The sequence below is a fragment of the Cryptomeria japonica genome, chromosome 9 (assembly GCF_030272615.1).
Source record: "Cryptomeria japonica chromosome 9, Sugi_1.0, whole genome shotgun sequence".
Lineage (NCBI taxonomy): Eukaryota > Viridiplantae > Streptophyta > Pinopsida > Cupressales > Cupressaceae > Cryptomeria > Cryptomeria japonica.
In genome coordinates this window covers 23568976-23589437 of record NC_081413.1, presented here as the reverse complement: position 1 = coordinate 23589437, position 20462 = coordinate 23568976, and the positions used below count along the sequence as shown (strand labels likewise).

The 20462-nt window shown below is 38.9% G+C and overlaps 1 protein-coding gene across 4 annotated transcripts in view; it reads left to right on the top strand.

The window, feature by feature from the left end:
* LOC131053083 (protein PHOSPHATE STARVATION RESPONSE 3) overlaps positions 1-20462 on the top strand; it is a 101500-nt gene that overhangs the window by 35202 nt on the left and 45836 nt on the right. For all 4 annotated transcript variants that reach the window (XM_057987686.1, XM_057987685.2, XM_057987688.2 and 1 more), the window contains one exon: positions 18059-18128. In XM_057987686.1, the coding sequence (XP_057843669.1) occupies positions 18059-18128 (70 nt within the window). The remainder of the gene's footprint in view (positions 1-18058; positions 18129-20462) is intronic.

Below are 20462 nucleotides of genomic sequence, written 5' to 3'. Positions count from 1 at the left end.
CTAGGAACAAAAGTGAGCCTTGGTTGTAGGAACAGTAATCCTTCAGATGTCTCTTCTTATTGCAATCTTAGTTTAATTCCTTATTGCATTTTAATAGTGGAATTTAAAAATACTTCAAAAGAACATTAGAATATCTGAGAATATGCTCTAATAGAAGAAAACAAACTTGGTTAAGTGCGGTATTTAATGCCTCTACCTAAGATATCTCAAATTTAAAATATTGTATCCATCATTTTTTGCTGGTCATATTTTAGGCAGTAGCAGGCAGACCATATTAATAGGATAGCACTGTGGATTTAGTTGTGCAGCCACCCAAGATTAATGTGACTGCAGGAAAGAAAAACAAGAACCTAGAGATGAACAAAACTCAGCACTCTCCTAGCAGCGAACTAAACTCATAATCAACTGAGCTAGTGTTCTCCCCATTACAGGGAGAGGTGAGGCTGATTATATAAGAAAATATGGGCATATAATTCCAAGAGGAATAATAACTCCCAACAGCCCAAAATAGATGGGAGTTTTACCTACTTGGTAAATGCCAAATACATGGTTATGCCAACTTAGGTAAAGACAAACAAATGGTTATGGGGAGGTGGCTAATAAATCCAAAAGAGAGTGTGACATTCAACTACCCAAATATGGGTGTAAATAACACGTGATTGAAGGATTATGCTACTTGTCCTCATTCTAACCATTCTAATATAACCTAAGCAAGCTTAATAATGTGTAGGAAAAATAAGTATTCCCTACTAACATAAGTAAAAATAAAAACCTATACTAACAAGCACCAGTGCACTATTTAATGCCTTTGCCTAAGATATCCCAAATTTAAAATATTGTATCCATCAATTTTTGCTGGTCATATTAATAGGCGGTAGTAGGCAGACCATATTAATAAGATAGCACCCCTCCTACCACCCACACAAAGCAGCCAAACCTCTAAAAATGGTGATTTCATTCTAAGTCACCGGTTTGAGATTGGGTTTAAAGGTTCGGTCAAAATTTCTTTGGGGTTGGGTTCGTCCATACAAAAATATATAAAAATCAGAAATATATACATATTTGCAGCAGTAATTAATTTCCAAATACACCACCATATTAATAGTCAAATATTAGTCAAACTCGAATGTTGTGATATATATTGAACTTTAAAGTTAAAAAATAATAATGTCAAGTGTCTACAATCAGCTATCATTGATCAAATATCATATGGGTCATCAAAAATATCGTTATCATCATCCATATTAGATGATTTATGTTGTGGTAAATTAGAAGAACCACAAATAGTGTCACTGGCACTGGCACCAGCACTAGCATTGACACTGGCAATCTCAAGCTCACTAGGTGGCTTATAGTCATCATCAACATCAAGAGCAGCAAAGTGGTTTGTGGAAGCATCCAAGTCTTTACTCTCTGGCTTGATATCCCACTTCTTTGTCTCCCCTTCTTTGTAGCCACTTTGTTTGTATGTAAAGAGCCGCAAGTTTGAATACACATACACCAAGTCCTTTGCCTTTTTTGAGTGTAGTCTATTGTGCTTTATTGAGTGTATTGAGCATGTGCTCCAATCCTCTCAGGTGCAGATGGACTAGCAACATATTAAGACAAACTTAGAGTGTTAAGAGTTAGAAAATTAAAAAACTAAAAATATAAATAAAACTCAAAAGCTAAAAGAACTTTTTTAATAAAACTTTGTACAAAATTTTGATTGCAAGAGGTTGTAGGTGCGTGTATGTTTCGCCATGGAAGTACCACCAACTACGAGCATCGACCATATACTTGTCTTGAAGAGCATCAAGACCATAGTCATTGGAGCTTGCAAAACCCACAAATGCAACCCTCACTACATCTTGCATGTCACAATGAGCGAAGAGTCTGCAAAGTGCTGCTATGTACCCTTAAGCAACATTAGGATCTCTATATGGGGCAACTTTTGTGGCAGTAGAAAAGAGCTGAGAACTATAATATTTGGGACTCAATGCAAAGACAAGAAGATGCCACAGAGTGGTCATTTTGTTCCATCTCTCAACAATGATTTGGTGTAGTTCTTTGCGTTGATTTTAACACTTTCAGATTACTGTAAACTCAGAAAATCAGAATTTAATTACTAACTAAATTGATTAGATGAAAGATTTATAGTTTTTCAGAATTAAGCATAACCAAGAAATGAACAAAATAAGAACAAGACATGGTTACCCTAGGAAAACCTCCTAGGAGGAAAAACCCAGCTAGAAAAGATCCTCAGATCAGACTATGAATTATGTTCATATGAGGGTTACAACACTTATCTCAAGTACTTGAAGGTGTTTGTACTTAGGACTGATAGTGTCTTCCACAAGACTGCACTTTCACAAGTATCAAGTAGTCACATCTGCACCTTTAACCCTTCCAACAACAATCAGGTCCAAACCCTAGGTTAGTAATGTATGAAGTCTGCTCTTTGATGGACTGCAACTTTAGTTTGCTCTCCTCAACATCAGTTCGCTCTTCACATGAATGAATTTCACACTTTTACTGGCAGAAGTAGTTCGCTGATATAACTGAGGTATTTCGTTGTAATGGCAGATATAATATTCCTCCTTTAACTCGCAATGGCAGACATATGTTTCGCATGGAATAAATGAAGGATGAAAATGTATATGATTGAGGTGAGAAGCATCTTTATTTATATGGTGCATTGTTCATATATGTCGGCTTATCCTTTAATTTACATTGTTTTCCTTTAATCCGAAATGTATTGATTATAGGGTTGTACCTTTGCATGTGGCATGGAGTAGCGTGGGGGTTCTTAAGGATGTGTCATGAGGTATAGGGCCCAGCCCTATATGTTGGAGAAGGGGCTGGCCCCTTAGGCGGATTCCAATGTTGCCCAAGGCAATTGGAATCCGCCATCCCTAATTACAATCAACACTCCCTCTTAATTAGGGAGAAAGATAATCTTACAACCAGGTTACAAGATTAGGGCACAGCCCTAAGTAATACATACAATGTTTAAATTGTAATCCGATCTTAGCTGTCAACTTCAAATACTCCTGAGAGAGTATCACAACAAGTATCCCATAGTATCCATCTTGTACTGCCTGTGGAGGATGACTTCAAACTTTAACATGCACACTTGCAAGTCATGAATACATACACAATTATTCATGCACATCATGGAGTCTTTCCATGCTATCGATCACGTATATCCATCATACATTGTCTTTATCTCAGTCTTCTCCCAAAGAAGAATGTAACATCATAATCTTCCATCTTGCACCCAAGCATAGAGTGGAGATACATAATCATTGCTCTCCATAAGCATTGAATGAAAACATAGTCCTCCATCTTGCACACAAGCATAGAATGGAATCTATAAACATAATCCTCCATCTTGCACACAAGCAAGAAATGGAATAGACGTGATTAGAATATTGTAGTCTTCCATCTTGCACACAAGCATAGAATAGAACTACATAACATAGTCTTCCATCTCACACACAAGCATAGACTGGATCCACCTTACATTGCCTGCAGAGGGTGGAGAAGATCTTTTCTACCATCTTACATTGCCCGCAGAGGATGGTTAACAATTACACTTCTCTCTGAGAAGATTACAATACCATCTTACATTGCCCGCAGAGGATGGTTAACAATTACACTTCTCCCCCTGAGAAGATTACAATACCATCTTACATTGCCCGCAAAGGATGGTTGACAATTACACTTCTCCCTGAGAAGATTACACTACCACTTTACATTGCCCGCAGAGGGTGGTTGATACAACACAATGTATCACAGAGGTTGAGACTCCCTCTCAACCAAGGCAATGTTCTCCACAGCACGAAGTCTATCTCAAGCTTCAAGAGACTTGGTGAGAACATCTGCAACACGGGATTGTCCTGCCATAAAACATTGAATTGTCAGGTATCACTATACAATCCTGATAATAAATCAAAACAACATAACAAGAATTTTGAGAAACCACACTGCTTCTCTTGATGCAACACTTGCAACAGTGTATTTAGCTACAGTAATACTTAATGCAACTAAGGACTCTCCTTGTATGTCCAAGAGATCACAACGGGTGAATGCTTGAAGTGTCTTCCTTGTCCATAACACTTCTTGACCAATCTGAACCTAAGCAGCTTCAACCCATAATCAACTGTGCCTCGCAAGTATCTGAGGATGTGCTTGGCTGCAACAAGATGAACATGTTTGGGCAAGCTTATGAACTGGCTGAGAGTATTCACTGCAAAGCATATGACTGGTCTAGTGTTAACTAGATACATCAGTGATCCAATCAACTGCCTGTACTCTGATGGATCTGCAAAATCAGAATTAGCTGCAGAAACACTTAACTTCTTTAAGTTAGATTCCATAGGAGTAGACATAGGTTTACAATCCATCATTCTAAATCTTTTCAAAATATCAATGGTATACTTTCCTTGACTTAGAAAAAATTTCGTTAGACCTTTGCCATACTTCTAGACCTAGGAAATAATGCATTAACTAAGTCCTTCATTTCAAATTTTGAAGCTAGTTCTTTCTTACATCTAATGATAAGTTCATCTTTACCAGTAGAAATAAATCATCCACATATCGAACTATAATTAGCATTTCCTCATTGGATGACTTAAAGTAGATGTTAGAGTCAGCATCATTTTACAAAATCCTAAACTTAACAAGTATTTATCAATTATTTCATACCAAGCACGAGAGGCTTGTTTGACACCATACATAGCTTTCTTCAATCTGCACACCTGAATCTCATAACCCTTTAAGATATACCAAAATAGCTGGAACTCCCTCTCAGCAGCAGCTGTGTCCAATCACAGCTTCCAAAGCACTTGAACTTCCTTCGAGTGTATGCCCATCCCAATAATTTCCCTTGAAGTATTAGTATGCCCTGTTTCAGAAGCATTCCAAGCCACTGAAAGATCCAATCAATTTCCTGTACTCCAGGATCGGAAATCATACACTTAAGCATCAAGTCAGTTCAATCATAATGAAATTAAAAATGCTTGACCCAAGAAAAGAATTACATGCTAGTACTCATAATAAAAAGTAATAAACCAACATAGGTTAGAGTATACCAAACTCAGAAGGAGGCGCTCCCCCTTAACTTCTGCACAATCAATCTTTTATGTTAATCTCAAGGATCCTGTCCATCTATCTTTCAATAAGGTGGACCCATAGCACAATTGTTGAGATAAGATGAGGATAAATTCCATCAAGAGATTACACAACAAGATTGCCAATCAAAGAAAACAAAAATCCTAAGAGATCAATTGCGAAGTCTTTCAAGGAGGAATCACAAATAGAATCACAGATTTGCAGAAAATAGTTTCAGCCAATGAATAGCAACATTATGCAATGTTAGTAAGACAAGATATAAATTCAATCTCTTGGAACAGACGATGGAGTAAGCACAATAAAGAAAACCTCACAAATCATCCAACCGCGCCCCATCAACCTCTTATAGGAGAAGTGATGAATCTACAATTATCAAAACTCAAGATTCCATTAAGGTTCACAGTTGATCATTATCTTTGGTATTACAGAACATAACCTCTTCATAAAACATTTATAGTAGATCTCATTCTTCACATCAATGGTCAGATTTGAAGGTTGAGAACATCTCAAAGAATACTGGAACAACTTATTGGTGTAACAATAAACGAAAGTAATAGTTCACTCAAATCAGAAGAAAGAACATGGAAAGGACCAAAGACTGAATCCAGCCATAATATCCATTAGTTCATCTATCTGCAGTTCAGTCCAGAGGAAGTAATTAGAAGTAAATCAAGACGAGCAAGCATTGATAAAATTCATCTAATAGCAACATCATTCTGCAAAATGATATTAATAAAATACTCATTAGTTATACTCTTTGTTAACCACCAAGCACAATTTTATACTTGATCAAAATCAAACAGATCTCAAGGTAGTTTATGATAGTAGAAGAAGCACATGAAGAAGATCTATATTATACGAACTACAAGGCTGTGTAATAGATAGGAGAAATAAGTTTCTTCGTCTAGCATTAACCCTTGCATACTACGAACATGATTGCAGATCATCTTTCAACTAAACTTTTCTATCAGGAACACCTATTAGTAAATTTACACATAGGCCAAAATATTAAGTCAAGGTGATCTCGATCTGTCCATTAAGAGTTCATCTCCATAATTAATAGAACATAAAATTCCTACATCTCAATCAGTATACTTATATCAATGATGCCAAGCCGAAGAGTCATTGGCTCCTCATGACTGTACACATCTCTATAAGTAGAATTCAAGTCAATAAAAATGTTATGAGTGAAGATCATAACTCAACCAAGCATAGCTACTCACTTAGAATGCATATAAGTATTCATCACAAGACTACTTAGAACTTTTAGATCAAAAGTCAATAATAGAACCAGTCCATGTTATTTAACATAATAACAATATCTAAATTACATGTGCAGAGAACATAACAAGTATTTAGATCATAGTTATATAGATGACAACTATGGATGATGAGTCCAAGACATTCCTAATTCCAATCAAAGTTTAACGAAGAATCGATCTATAATACCTTGCAATACTCAAATAGAAATTTAGAATACCTTCTAAGTTCTAAAAAAAAATATGCAAATCATGATGATATCTAAATAATGTTCTATATTAGATAGTCTACCAACTAAGGCAATTAGAATCATAAAATCAATACGACCTAGAACTCGGTCAGCCAAACAATAATACTTCAGTCCTTTGGATAAGCTGAGTATAATATCTTGCAATCAAGAATGCAATGACTCAAAAATACTCAGCTTGAATGACGCTGAAGAGTAAGATCTTCAAGCATGCTGGACCAAGATGTGACCATGCTAAACCTTTGATCACAAAACCTTTTCAATCTTTCCTCAATCCTGGAACCTGTCATCAATTATACGACAACAAGAAGGTGCAAGATCTAGGCTACAGGATGCTAGATCTGATTACAACTTGGCTCTGATACCATATCGATTTTAACACTTTTAGATTACTGTAAACTCAGAAAATCAGAATTTAATTACTAATTAAATTGATTAGATGAAAGATTTATAGTTTTTCAGAATTAAGCATAACCAAGAAATGAACAAAATAAGAACAAGACACGGTTACCCTGGGAAAACCTCCTAGGAAGAAAAACCCAGCCAGAAAAGATTCTCAGATCAGATTATGAATTATGTTCATATGAGGGTTACAACACTTATCTCAAGTACTTGAAGGTGTTTGTACTCAAGACTGATAGTGTCTTCCACAAGACTGCACTTTCACAAGCATCAAGTAGTCACATCTGCACCTTTAACCCTTCCAACAGCAATCAGGTCCAAACCCTAGGTTAGTAATGTATGAAATCTGCTCTTTGATGGACTGCAACTTTAGTTTGCTCTCCTCCAACATCAGTTCGCTCTTCACATGAATGAATTTCACACTTTTACTGGCAGAAGTAGTTCGCTGATATAACTAAGGTATTTCGCTGTAATGGCAGATATAATATTCCTCCTTTAACTCGCAATGGTAGACATATGTTTTGCATGGAATAAATGAAGGATGAAAATGTATATGATTGAGGTGAGAAGCATCTTTATTTATATGGTGCATTGTTCAAATATGTCGGCTTATCCTTTAATTTACATTGTTTTCCTTTAATCCGAAATATAATGATTATAGGGTTGGACCTTTGCATGTGGCGTGGAGTAGCGTGGGGGTTCTTAAGGATGTGTCGTGAGGTATAGGGCCCAGTCCTATACGTTGGAGAAGGGGCTGGCCCCTTAGGCAGATTCCAATGTTGCCCAAGGCAATTGGAATCCGCCATCCCTAATTACAATCAACACTTTGAAGAATTTTTCTTCAGGATCTTGCTCTTTTGCATTTATGATGACTTTCATCTTTGCAATCATCTAGTAGATGCTATCATATACCTCAACCAAACAAGGCATATCTGTTGGTATAACGTAACATGCTCAATATGGGCTCAATGAAACTAAGGAGATAATCGACAATTTCCCACCATATGTCATCTAGGATCATTTGCTTAACCTTTGCTGCCCTTGTTTTACTAGATTGTCTCCATATGGACCAATTTGGACTGATTATGTAATGTCCCCTTCTCACTGATGTTCATTCAGAGGTCCATTAGCCTATTCCTGAGACCCGTAGGCTAGGTGGAATGAGTAATCAGGGTCTAGCATCGATGAAACGAGGACTTACTATTTTTAGTAAGTCAGGGGATGACCATTCTGGTGCCATTGTCCGACCGAGCACTCCTTGCTTTGCCTCTGGACACGATGATCATATTTTTCTGAGCATTAATTCTTGACTTACTATTTTTAGTAAGTGGCTGGGTGGCACATTTCTATTTTTGGCAGTAGACAGGGGTTTGAATTCTGCAGCAGTTTGTGGTCGTCTGGGCTCAGTTTCATCTTGGAGGTGATAATGATCAGTACGGGAGACATTTGCAACATAATTAAATATTATTTCCTTTCCTAAGGTTAATATTTAATTAATCTATTTATTGGCTACTGGTTTATTAAATTTGGGATTAATGCCTGTTTAATCCTAAATTTGAGCGAAATTCAATTGTTTTATGGGATGTGAAATATTTTTAAAAGGGATATTATTTCACTTTACATCGCCATTTTGTGCCTAAGTGTCCAACGTGGTTCCTCCCCCTTCTTGGGTGTGAGTTTTGACTTAGGAGAATGGGCGCTACACTTGGGTCCACATGTGAGTGGAAATGAAATTCAAATGCAAGCATGAAATTTGGAGGGATGTCATTTGAGTTTGATGAATGAAGTTATAAATATGAGGCTTGGGTTCCCATTTGTATCATCTTGAAAATCTGTAATGTTATGCTGCCGGATTGGCGACAGAACTTGAGGCTTCGGAGTGCGTCTCCCTAGTGCTACCCGGTTTCGTACTTGAAATACAGTACCTAGTTGTGCCTTGTATTCTTCTATCGTTTTTAGAGCTTTGCCATAGTCATCTTGGTGTTGCAACAATTCTGGACTTGCTGGTTTTGCCTATGGCTGAAACACATTTTTGCTCACATCTCTCTGCTGGAGCGTCTGATAGTTATGGGTATTATTCCTATCTTCCTTCCCAGCACTGGCAAATAAGTTTGTAAGTTTTTAGCACATTTGTTTGAGTATTGATTTAATTATGCAAAATCGAAATTCTAATCTAGGCGTGGGTTTTTTGGGTTGCATTGGGATGCGTGCAAAATAAAAAAAGGGTTGTTTGGGGTGTGGCTGTGATTGGTTGTCATTGTATTGGATGTACGGTGGGATTGGGCTTGATTTGAATCAATTCGAGTAAAAATTGAGTGAGTTATGAGTATTTTCATGTTTTCATGGGCTGCTAGAACTGTGCTTTCAGCCTGCAGAGCAGTGTAACAGAAAATTACAGTATTGTGTAGAAATCTGCAGTTAATCTTCTCATCTCATCTCCATATTGTAAGGATTGTTTCAGTAGTACTGAGCATCCCATTCTATCTGCTTTTATTTGTAATTCCCACTGCATAAGTGGAAGAGGCTGGCTTGCCGCCTTCTCAGTTTTGTAATTCAGTTTTCTTTGATAAATAGTCCTCCCGCTGAAATATGCGGTAGAGTGATGTTTTAATGTAATGTCCTCCCGCTGAATAAGTGGTCGAGTGATAAGTTCAATGTTTTGGTCCTCCCGTTGAAATATGCGGTAGAGTGATTGTTAATGTAATGTCCTCCCGCTGAAATACGCGGTAGAGTGATTGAACTTCTATTTCTTGTAATCTTTCCCTTGGTCGGTTCACCGCCAAGAAGTTTAGTTTCTATCCTGCTGGATAAGCAGAAGGGGATGGCTTGCCGCCCATGCAGTTGTAATGTTCAGTTTGTTTATTGATGCTGACGATCCCCAGAACACCGTATGCTCTCACCCTCCTAGTCTGGGCTCTCGGTGAACAAAAGGTGGAAGGGTTCCCTTTTAGTTGTTTTGCTTATTACTCTAACCTTAACGGGTAATTGTTGTGGATGAATTGCTATTGGCCTGAAAAAAGAAAAAAAAAATTAGTGGGATATTACAGTGGTATCAGAGCTGGTTTTCCTGCCAGCCTGTGAGAGTCAGTGGGTTTCAGAAGTCTCCATGAGTGACAGAGACGTCAGACACTACAACAGAGAACAGAAGAGACAACAGTTTCAGATTCCTAATGTGCCCGAAGAGGACACATTTTCAGAAGTACTGAGAAACCGAGGGAAGAATTTAGATACCTCAGATTCAGTGGATGCAATGGCAGATAAGACTACAGAAACAAATGAGGCACTCGACAAGAAGGCAGAGAGGCAATTCAATGCCATGATGGACATGATGTCTTTACTGCTGTCAAAGCTCAACCAGAACGTTGTTGGGATCCCTAATCAGCCCAACAATGGACCGGAAGCCAACACTTCTAACATTCCTGTAAGCAATGGAAATGGGAGCAATAACGGGAGTAACAATGGAGGTTCAGCCCCAAGGCCTTTACAACCTGTCTTTTTGCCCAAAGAAGTACAACAAGCTGAAACAGAGATACCCACAGCTAATGAGATAAGAAATAGCTACATGGAGTATGCTTCCCTTCCTGGTGAGATCCGAGATATCCAACTCTGGATCAATTCATGAATCAGAAAATGAAAAGAGGATGGAGGAATGACTACAAGTTTGCTGCCCCAAGAGATTTCCAGCAAGCTCTTGGAAGAGTGACCTTAGCACACTTTGATGGGAGCGCTAAGGGTACTGCTAGAGCATGGGTACAGAAGTTGGACAATTACTTGTCCTTGAGACCGATGCCGGAGGAGGATGCCATCAAGTTTGCTACCTTGCACTTGGATGGAGTGGCCCACGAATGGTGGTACCATGGGTTGGTCACCCTTGGTCACAACTTAGTCACCACATACGCTGATTTCACCAACAAGCTAATTGAGAGATTTGACACCAGGGATCCAGAGGTGAAGTTTAGAGAACTTGCACAACTGAGGCAGCAAGGTTCCTTGGACACTTACGTGACTGAATTCCAAAACCTGTCAGTCATGGTGAGTAGCATCTCAGAGAAGCGATTGGTTGTCCTTTTCACTGAAGGACTTGAAGAACCATTGAGAGGATGGGTCAAAGCTTTTGATCCGCCCACATTGGCAGAAGCTATAAAAAAATCCAGAAGTATGGAGTTGGCTGCCCCTAAGAGTAAAATTCAGTCCAAGCCTTTCCCTTTCAGAAAGGATAAGAAGAAGTTCACTAATCAGACCAAGAGGTTCCCTCCGCGAATGGATGATGGGCTCCGTCAAGAGCTCCGGAGAAAGAATCTATGCTATTCTTGCAGAGAACCTTGGGTTCCCGGGCATAGGTGCCATGGAAAGGGGAATTTACATCAAATGGAAGGCTATTCTGGAGATGGATCAGATTCTGAAATTTCAGAACAGCAGACTGAAGTTGAGGACAGCGAGTATGAAGAGGCTCCTGAAGGGCCCGAATTTGGGTCAGAAGATAGAGGAGTGGTTGCTCAACTCTCGAGCATTCACAAGAATGAGTCTTTCAGAGTTCGGGGTGTGATTGGAGAGCATCGTGTCATAGCTCTCATTGACACAGGTGCAACACACAACTTCATTGATGAAAGAATTGTTGCAAAAAAGGGACTAGTGGCAGAGGAAGTTGAGGGCTTCAAAGTCATGGTAGCCGATGGCTCCACTATATCCTGTAATAGAATGATTTCCAACATGTCTCTGAAGTTGGGAAATCATGAAATCAGAGATGATTTCTTTGTGGTAAGCATTGGAGGGACTGATGATGCAGTCCTCGGGATTCAATGGTTGAGATCTCTTGGTGAGATCACACTAAACCTACAAACCATAGAGCTGAAATTCATGTTTGAAGGGAAAAAGGTAGTTTTGAGAGGAATGTCGCATGGGGGACTTAAGGTTGTATCCTTGAAAAGAATGGAAAGGCTGATCCGCCATAATCAGGTGGAGTGGGCAGCGGAGTGTTTGATAATGCCTTCCAATCCATTGGTGGATAAGGGCAATTAGTCCTCAGACATTTCAGCAATGGTCAAAGATAAGAGCAATATTGTGGTGATACCTTCAGAACCACAACAAGAGCACAGAAAGTATCCTGAAGACATTCAAGCTTTGATAACCAAGAGAAGCAAGGTGTTCGAAAAGCCACCTCCTGGCAGACCTCCTGAAAGAGGTGCTGAACACATTATTGAGCTTGAGGAAGGAGCTAAGCCAGTCATGACTACTCCTTACCGATACCCCAAGAAGCAGAAAGATGAGATCGAGAAAGCAATTCAGGAATTGCTTGACATGGGTTACATTCGGCTTAGCAAAAGTCCCTTTGCTTCGGCCGTTGTTCTGGTGAGAAAGAAGGATGGGACCATGCGCATGTCTGTGGATTATAGATCGCTGAATCAGAAGACCATCAAGAATCGGTATCCTATTCCGAGGATTGATGAGCTCATTGATGAGCTGCATGGGGCCGTGTTCTTTTCCAAAATTGACCTCAGATCGGGGTACCATCAGATTAGGATGAGAGCTTCAGATGTGGAGAAGACTGCTCTCAGGTGCCACTTTGGGCACTTTGAGTTCTTAGTCATGCCCTTTGGTTTGACGACTGCTCCTGCTACATTCCAGTCATGCATGAATAGGATCTTCCACGAACAATTGAGGAAGTTTGTGTTGATATTTTTTGATGACATCCTGATTTTCAGCAGATCATGGAAAGAGCATCTTCAGCAGTTGGATGAAGTGTTGGGCATACTAGAATCTGAATCCCTATTCGCCAAGGAATCCAAGTGTGAATTTGGGATGGAAGAGTTGCTCTACCTGGGTCACATCATCAGTGCAGGTGGTGTGAAGGTAGACCCTGAAAAGATTAGGGCTATCATCGATTGGCCTACTCCAGAAAACATAACACATCTGAGAGGATTTTGGGGATTGTGTGGATTCTATCGGAGATTTGTAAAGGGATATTCTCAGTTGGCTGCCCCCCTTACAGATCTTACCAAGAAAGGGGCCTTTGAGTGGTCCGAGAAGGCACAGACAACATTTGAGCAGTTTAAGAGGATCATGAGCTCCTGCCCAGTGTTAGCACTACCCGATTTTACCAGGCCATTTGAACTACAATGTGATGCGTCTGGAGAAGGTGTTGGTGCGGTCCTCATGCAGGATAAGCACCCTATAGTTTTTGAGAGCAGAAAGTTGAGAGGTCTTGAGAGACTATACTCCATTTATGACAAGGAAATGCTTGCCATAATGCATGCACTTGCAAAATTCAAACAATATTTGGTGGGAAGTAAGTTCATTGTCAAGACTGATCACAACAGTCTTAAGCACTTCATGCACCAGAAGGATCTGAATGAGAGACAATAGAAATGGGTGAGTAAGCTACAAGCTTACGACTTCGATATTGAGTATGTAAAAGGGAAAAACAATGTGGTAGTAGATGCCCTATCACGGAGGCCCCATTTGAGCTCACTCTGCGAGCTTACTGCTGGTTGGAAAGAGTTATTGCTTGCTGATTATGCCAAAAATCAGTTTGCAATCAGTCTTGTAGAGGGTACTTTTCATGATGAAAGGTACAAATTGGTTGAAGGATTGATACTGTACAAGGGAAGAATCTTCATAGTACCTGAATCTAAGTTAAAAGAGAAGATTTTGCAGACCTTCCATGACATTCCCCTTGCTAGTCACCAAGGTTATTTCAAGACATACAGGCAGATCCGGGAGACATTCTCTTGGAAGGGGCTTAAAAATGATGTTTTGAAGTACATTAAAGAGTGTCATACATGTCAGAAGAACAAGGATGAGCACACTCTACCTGCTGGTTTGTTACAACCCTTGCCTATTCCTGGTCAAAAATGGGAAAGTATTTCCATGGATTTCATCACGGGGTTGCCTCGGGCTCAAGGAAAAGATAGTATTTATGTAGTGGTGGACAGACTTACAAAGTTTGCTCATTTCTTCGCCATTACCAGCTCTTTTACAGCAGCACAAGTTGCTGAAGTGTTCTTCCGAGAGGTATTCAGACTGCATGGTTTACCGAAGAACGTTGTGAGTGATAGGGACAGCAAGTTCCTAAGTGCCTTTTGGCAGGAAATTTTCAGATTGTGTGGTACTGTGCTCACTCCAAGCACCAGTTATCACCCCCAAACTGATGGACAGACCGAGATAGTAAATAAGTGGGTGGAAGGTTATCTCAGAAACTATGTCTCGGAATAGCAGAATACTTGGGTGAGGTGGCTTCACCTAGGGGAGTATTGTTACAATTCTTCCTATCACATGTCCATCCGGATGTCACCATTCATGGCACTATATGGTTATGAAGCTCCTAGCTTCGCAGACTTGGTATTTGGTGATAGCAGAACCCCTCAGGCGAAAGATATGATGCAGCAAAGTCAAGATATTTTGAGAATCTTGAGGGACAATCTACAACATGCACAGAATCAGCAGAAGTTGTATGCTGATCGGCAGCGTATTGAGCGCACCTTTGAGGTGGGCGACATGGTTTATTTGAGGCTCCAGCCTTACAGGCAGTCTACTCTCAAGAAGAGTGGGGTTGAGAAATTGAAACCTCGATTCTATGGGCCTTTCAGAGTCAGTAGAAAGGTTGGAGAAGTGGCTTATGAGTTGGAATTACCGGCAAGCAGCAGGATCCATAATGTGTTTCATGTGTCTCGCCTTAAGAAGGCTTTGGGACATAATGTAGTTGCTTCAGTTGAGCTACCTCCACTTGACGAGGAGGGAGAGTTGGTTTTGGTTCCAGAAACTGTCCTTGAATTCAGGGAGCGAACTTTGAGGAGAAGAGTGATCAGGGAATACTTGATCAAATGGAAGAATCTACCAGCAGAGGATGCTACGTGGGAGAATGAGGAGATTCTATTGCATCCAGCCTTACAGTTGCTTGAGGACAAGCAATTTTGGGGAGGGCGGACTGTAATGTCCCCTTCTCACTGATGTTCTTTCAGAGGTCCATTAGCCTATTCCTGAGACCCGTAGGCTAGGTGGAATGAGTAATCAGGGTCTAGCATCGATGAAACGAGGACTTACTATTTTTAGTAAGTCAGGGGATGACCATTCTGGTGCCATTGTCCGACCGAGCACTCCTTGCTTTGCCTCTGGACGCGATGATCATATTTTTCTGAGCATTAATTCTTGACTTACTATTTTTAGTAAGTGGCTGGGTGGCACATTTCTATTTTTGGCAGTAGACAGGGGTCTGAATTCTGCAACAGTTTGTGGTCGTCTGGGCTCAGTTTCATCTTGGAGGTGATAATGATCAGTACGGGAGACATTTGCAACATAATTAAATATTATTTCCTTTCCTAAGGTTAATATTTAATTAATCTATTTATTGGCTACTGGTTTATTAAATTTGGGATTAATGCCTGTTTAATCCTAAATTTGAGCGAAATTCAATTGTTTTATGGGATGTGAAATATTTTTAAAAGGGATATTATTTCACTTTACATCGCCATTTTGTGCCTAAGTGTCCAACGTGGTTCCTCCCCCTTCTTGGGCGTGAGTTTTGACTTAGGAGAATGGGCGCTACACTTGGGTCCACATGTGAGTGGAAATGAAATTCAAATGCAAGCGTGAAATTTGGAGGGATGTCATTTGAGTTTGATGAATGAAGTTATAAATATGAGGCTTGGGTTCCCATTTGTATCATCTTGAAAATCTGTAATGTTATGCTGCCGGATTGGCGACAGAACTTGAGGCTTCGGAGTGCGTCTCCCTAGTGCTACCCGGTTTCGTACTTGAAATACAGTACCTAGCTGTGCCTTGTATTCTTCTATCGTTTTTAGAGCTTTGCCATAGTCATCTTGGTGTTGCAACGATTCTGGACTTGCTGGTTTTGCCTGTGGCTGAAACACATTTTTGCTCACATCTCTCTGCTAGAGCGTCTGATAGTTATGGGTATTATTCCTATCTTCCTTCCCAGCACTGGCAAATAAGTTTGTAAGTTTTTAGCACATTTGTTTGAGTATTGATTTAATTATGCAAAATCGAAATTCCTAGTCTAGGCGTGGGTTTTTTGGGTTGCATTGGGATGCGTGCAAAATAAAAAAAGGGTTGTTTGGGGTGTGGCTGTGATTGGTTGTCATTGTATTGGATGTACGGTGGGATTGGGCTTGATTTGAATCAATTCGGGTAAAAATTGAGTGAGTTATGAGTATTTTCATGTTTTCATGGGCTGCTGGAACTGTACTTTCAGCCTGCAGAGCAGTGTAACAGAAAATTACAGTATTGTGTAGAAATCTGCAGTTAATCTTCTCATCTCATCTCCATATTGTAAGGATTGTTTCAGTAGTACTGAGCATCCCATTCTATCTGCTTTTATTTGTAATTCCCACTGCATAAGTGGAAGAGGCTGGCTTGCCGCCTTCTCAGTTTTGTAATTTAGTTTTCTTTGATAAATAGTCCTCCCGCTGAAATATGCGGTAGAGTGATGTTTTAATGTAATGTCCTCCCGCTGAATAAGTGGTCGAGTGATAAGTTCAATGTTTTGGTCCTCCCGTTGAAATATGCGGTAGAGTGATTGTTAATGTAATGTCCTCCCGCTGAAATACGTGGTAGAGTGATTGAACTTCTATTTCTTGTAATCTTTCCCTTGGTCGGTTCACCGCCAAGAAGTTTAGTTTCTATCCTGCTGGATAAGCAGAAGGGGATGGCTTGCCGCCCATGCAGTTGTAATGTTCAGTTTGTTTATTGATGCTGACGATCCCCGGAACACCGTATGCTCTCACCCTCCCAGTCTGGGCTCTCGGTGAACAAAAGGTGGAAGGGTTCCCTTTTAGTTGTTTTGCTTATTACTCTAACCTTAACGGGTAATTGTTGTGGATGAATTGCTATTGGCCTGAAAAAACAAAAAAAAAATTAGTGGGATATTACAGATTACCATGTGCCTCATGAACCTTCACAAGTCGTCTGACCACCTGCTAAATATATAAATGTCTTTTAAATTTAAAACATGCTAAAGATAATGTGAAACATTTTTTGGAAATGAGGAAAATGATCTTCCTAGTATGACACTCATGTACAAGTATAACCTAGGAATGTAGTATATTGTACAAACTATAAAATAAAAAACGTAAGGAGCCAAGACACTGAAAACATACATGATTGACTTTTTAATAATAATTTTCCAAAATTTACAAACCTTTCAACAACATTTACGCTCTTCAATGATAGTTGGGAGAGCGAACAACATAATTTATGTGACTTCACATAAGTAGTGGATATAGACCACCAATTAGTTAAACAGTGTTGTAAGTTGTTTAAATCCTTTGATTTAATAGAAAGTTGAGTAACATAGCATTGGAGCAAATATATGAAAGAAATGCTTAGGGATATTGTGAAACACCATCCATAGTTTGATCGTTGATGTACGACGACATTCCTCTAGCTGAAAAAGGACGACACAAATGAGCTCCCAGTGGATGCCCCCCTGCAATAGTTTATGAATAATGAAAAGGTTATAGATTATAGTTATTTGGAATGTATAAAGTTAAATTAAAGAGTGCTGGTGAAATTGGGAATGCTAATACAATCAAAACTTATACAACAGAAATAGATTAAATAGTGTTTTCAAGATTATGACGATGTCAACAACAATGCTGATGAATTTTAATGACATTTAGACCACAAGTTATTGCCATCTTGCCAATCATCCTTGGTTCATAATGCAAGGACAAGAAACTAAAAGTTATACTTTTTAAAACCTAACCACTAAACTTGAACGATCCAATGAAACGTTATGGTGCAGTATGTCTTTGAAAATCCACTTTCTCCAATCATATGGGTGTAAATGCTTTTGTGAAACTAGCAAAAACACACTAACTCTGGAAATAGAAATTCACATAAAACATATGAATTGAAGATATAAAATTTATAAATCTAAGCATCTACAATCTCAAAGTCACTTTGTGAAATTCCTAAAACCTGACTTATTATATGCAAATTTTTTAGTATAACTTTCAAATGCGATTTTTTAGAGATCTACTGCTATCCCTTACTGTTATGCCCTTTTTTTGTCCATAGGGGAACTCAAATCACAGAAGCTCTTCAGATGCAGATGGAGGTTCAAAAACGATTGCATGAACAACTTGAGGTGAGTTTTTTTGAGCCTGTTGATTTGGTTTAGGTTTTGAGACAAGTATTGATTTGCAAATTTGTATGAAATAAAGATTTTGACATATTTATTCCTTTGTACAAAATGGAAGAGTGTTCATGAAATGAACCTCCAAATATAAAAGATCAAGATCAATTGTCAGCTTGAAATACTGGTCTACATTGAAAACTATAGAGTATTATCTTGTGAAAATGCAAAACATATTATATTGATGCCCACAAATGGCCTTAAAAATCAATGGTAATAAAAAATGGTGCAAACCATAGTAGCAATTACGAGTGTGAAAACAAACTCTAATAAACAAAAATGTATTGAAAATTAAAACATCAAAAGAACCATATAAGAAAGGATTAAACCTAAAGTGGGTAAAAGTAAATAAATCATGTAAACAAAGCACATGGGACAAACAATTCTATGGAAAGATGGCCCTCAGTAAACATGGAGTAGGTGTAATGGAGATAAAAGCTCTAGTCCACATCTACATCATAATCTGCAATAGGCGAAGGAGCAACATCCTCAACAATGAAAGTGAGAGGGCCAATATAGAGCTTGATGATGCCCTAAGGGGACTGTCTTGGGGTAAGATGGTTCATTGTTTGAATGAACCATAAGAGAGGAAGCAAGAGAACCTTAATTAGCTAACATTCACCTTTAATAACTCAACAGAAGCAGAGAGAAAAAGGGCAATGTGCATCTACCCTGTAGTTTGGGTGGTAAAATAGGGTGAGTCACTGAACCTTCATCTTGAAAGTAGTTAATCCCAACTTAGTGTAAGGGTAAGATGATTGAGTGTTCTTGATCGACTTCACCAAGGATTGTGATGTCTCATATATTTATCACCATCTGTATGGGAAGTTTTAGGTTCAGAAGACATCTTAGGGATAGGTTTAGTAGGTTGGTGTTGCAAGAAATAGGATACAGGGGCTAACATGGCAACTTAATCAGAATACATTGCAGTATGTTATGTTCAAGAGATTTATTACATCTTTGTAGGATTCTTGGAGAGTAGTAGAATGGTAAAAATGGTCCTACAGCATTGAATATTGATAATCAGAGTCCCATCAAAATTGCAAAGAATTTTGTCCTTCATATGAAGACAAAACACACAGATATGACATATCACTTTTTGAGTGTGTTAAGTAAACAGAAGATAGTTAATCCTATATATCGCTTCCACAAGTGAACTAATAAAAGACATGTTCACAATGCCTTTGGATCAAGTCTAGAAATGCAGAGCAGTTTTGGAGTGAAGCAAAAGTGAAGAAGAAACAACATATAGACTTGGAATACAGAAGTGGTATGTTAGTATTTATTGATGAAAAGTATAACAGGTTTATTCACATATAATAAATTTTTGTTCGTCTTGTGTGCTTATGAGGTGGGAGGTGAAAAGTCAATTTACCTCATTTTTTAGTTTATAAGAGGTCTGTTTTGTGCATAAAACAATTTTTATTTGTTTTTGGTGTGCACATGAGATGGAAGGTGAAAGTTCATTCACTTCATATTTGCTAAGTGTATTCTAGGAGAATACAGATTATGAAGAGTCAAGCTCTTTCCCTTCCTTTAATTCTTGTCTGAAAAGCAATACAATGACTAGCTAAGAAACATGCAAGTAGAGTAAAGGCATATATCTGTCCTAGAGTGTTTGCCTGTTTTTTTTTTAATAAGATTTCAACTGAAATAAAAATCTACTTAGTTCAGCTAGTCAGTGATTTTCAATCTTATTTTGTTTGAGTTTTGTTCAATTGCTGCTTATAATGCATTAAGTTACTTAACTAATGTATTGTTCCCTGGATTACCAGCTTAATTTAGTTCAAACTTGAAACCTCCAATGGCTTGAATGTGTTAGGATTTAATTGATCTAATGGTCCTAGGAGGGCCTTCTAAAGACTGAAGTATCTGAAATTGAGGGCCTTCTAAAGACAGAAGTCTCTGAAATTGACAGCTTAAGTAAAGGGCCAAGACCAATGTTTGGGATAGACAAAACCAATAGCTAGGGACCTGTTGTGAGGTATTCACACATCGCCCTATTGCAAATGGGGACCCCCACTTTTTTCCTGCTTTCTAGGATAGCGTTTTGAGTCCTTGGCTATTAGCCTTTGCATCAGAGGGGTATAGGTGGTCAAAAGTCAGGAGTTAGGTGGATAACCTTGTGTGAGGTGTGAAATGAGTGAGTTAGAACCTTTGCTTCATGTGCATACCCTTAGGAACGTACTTCATGACCATCACCCTTGGAGCAAATCCCCCTAAAAGCCTTGTCTGAGTGTGAAGTGAGTAAGTTCATAAGGTCTAAATGTCATGTGGGTCAATCGT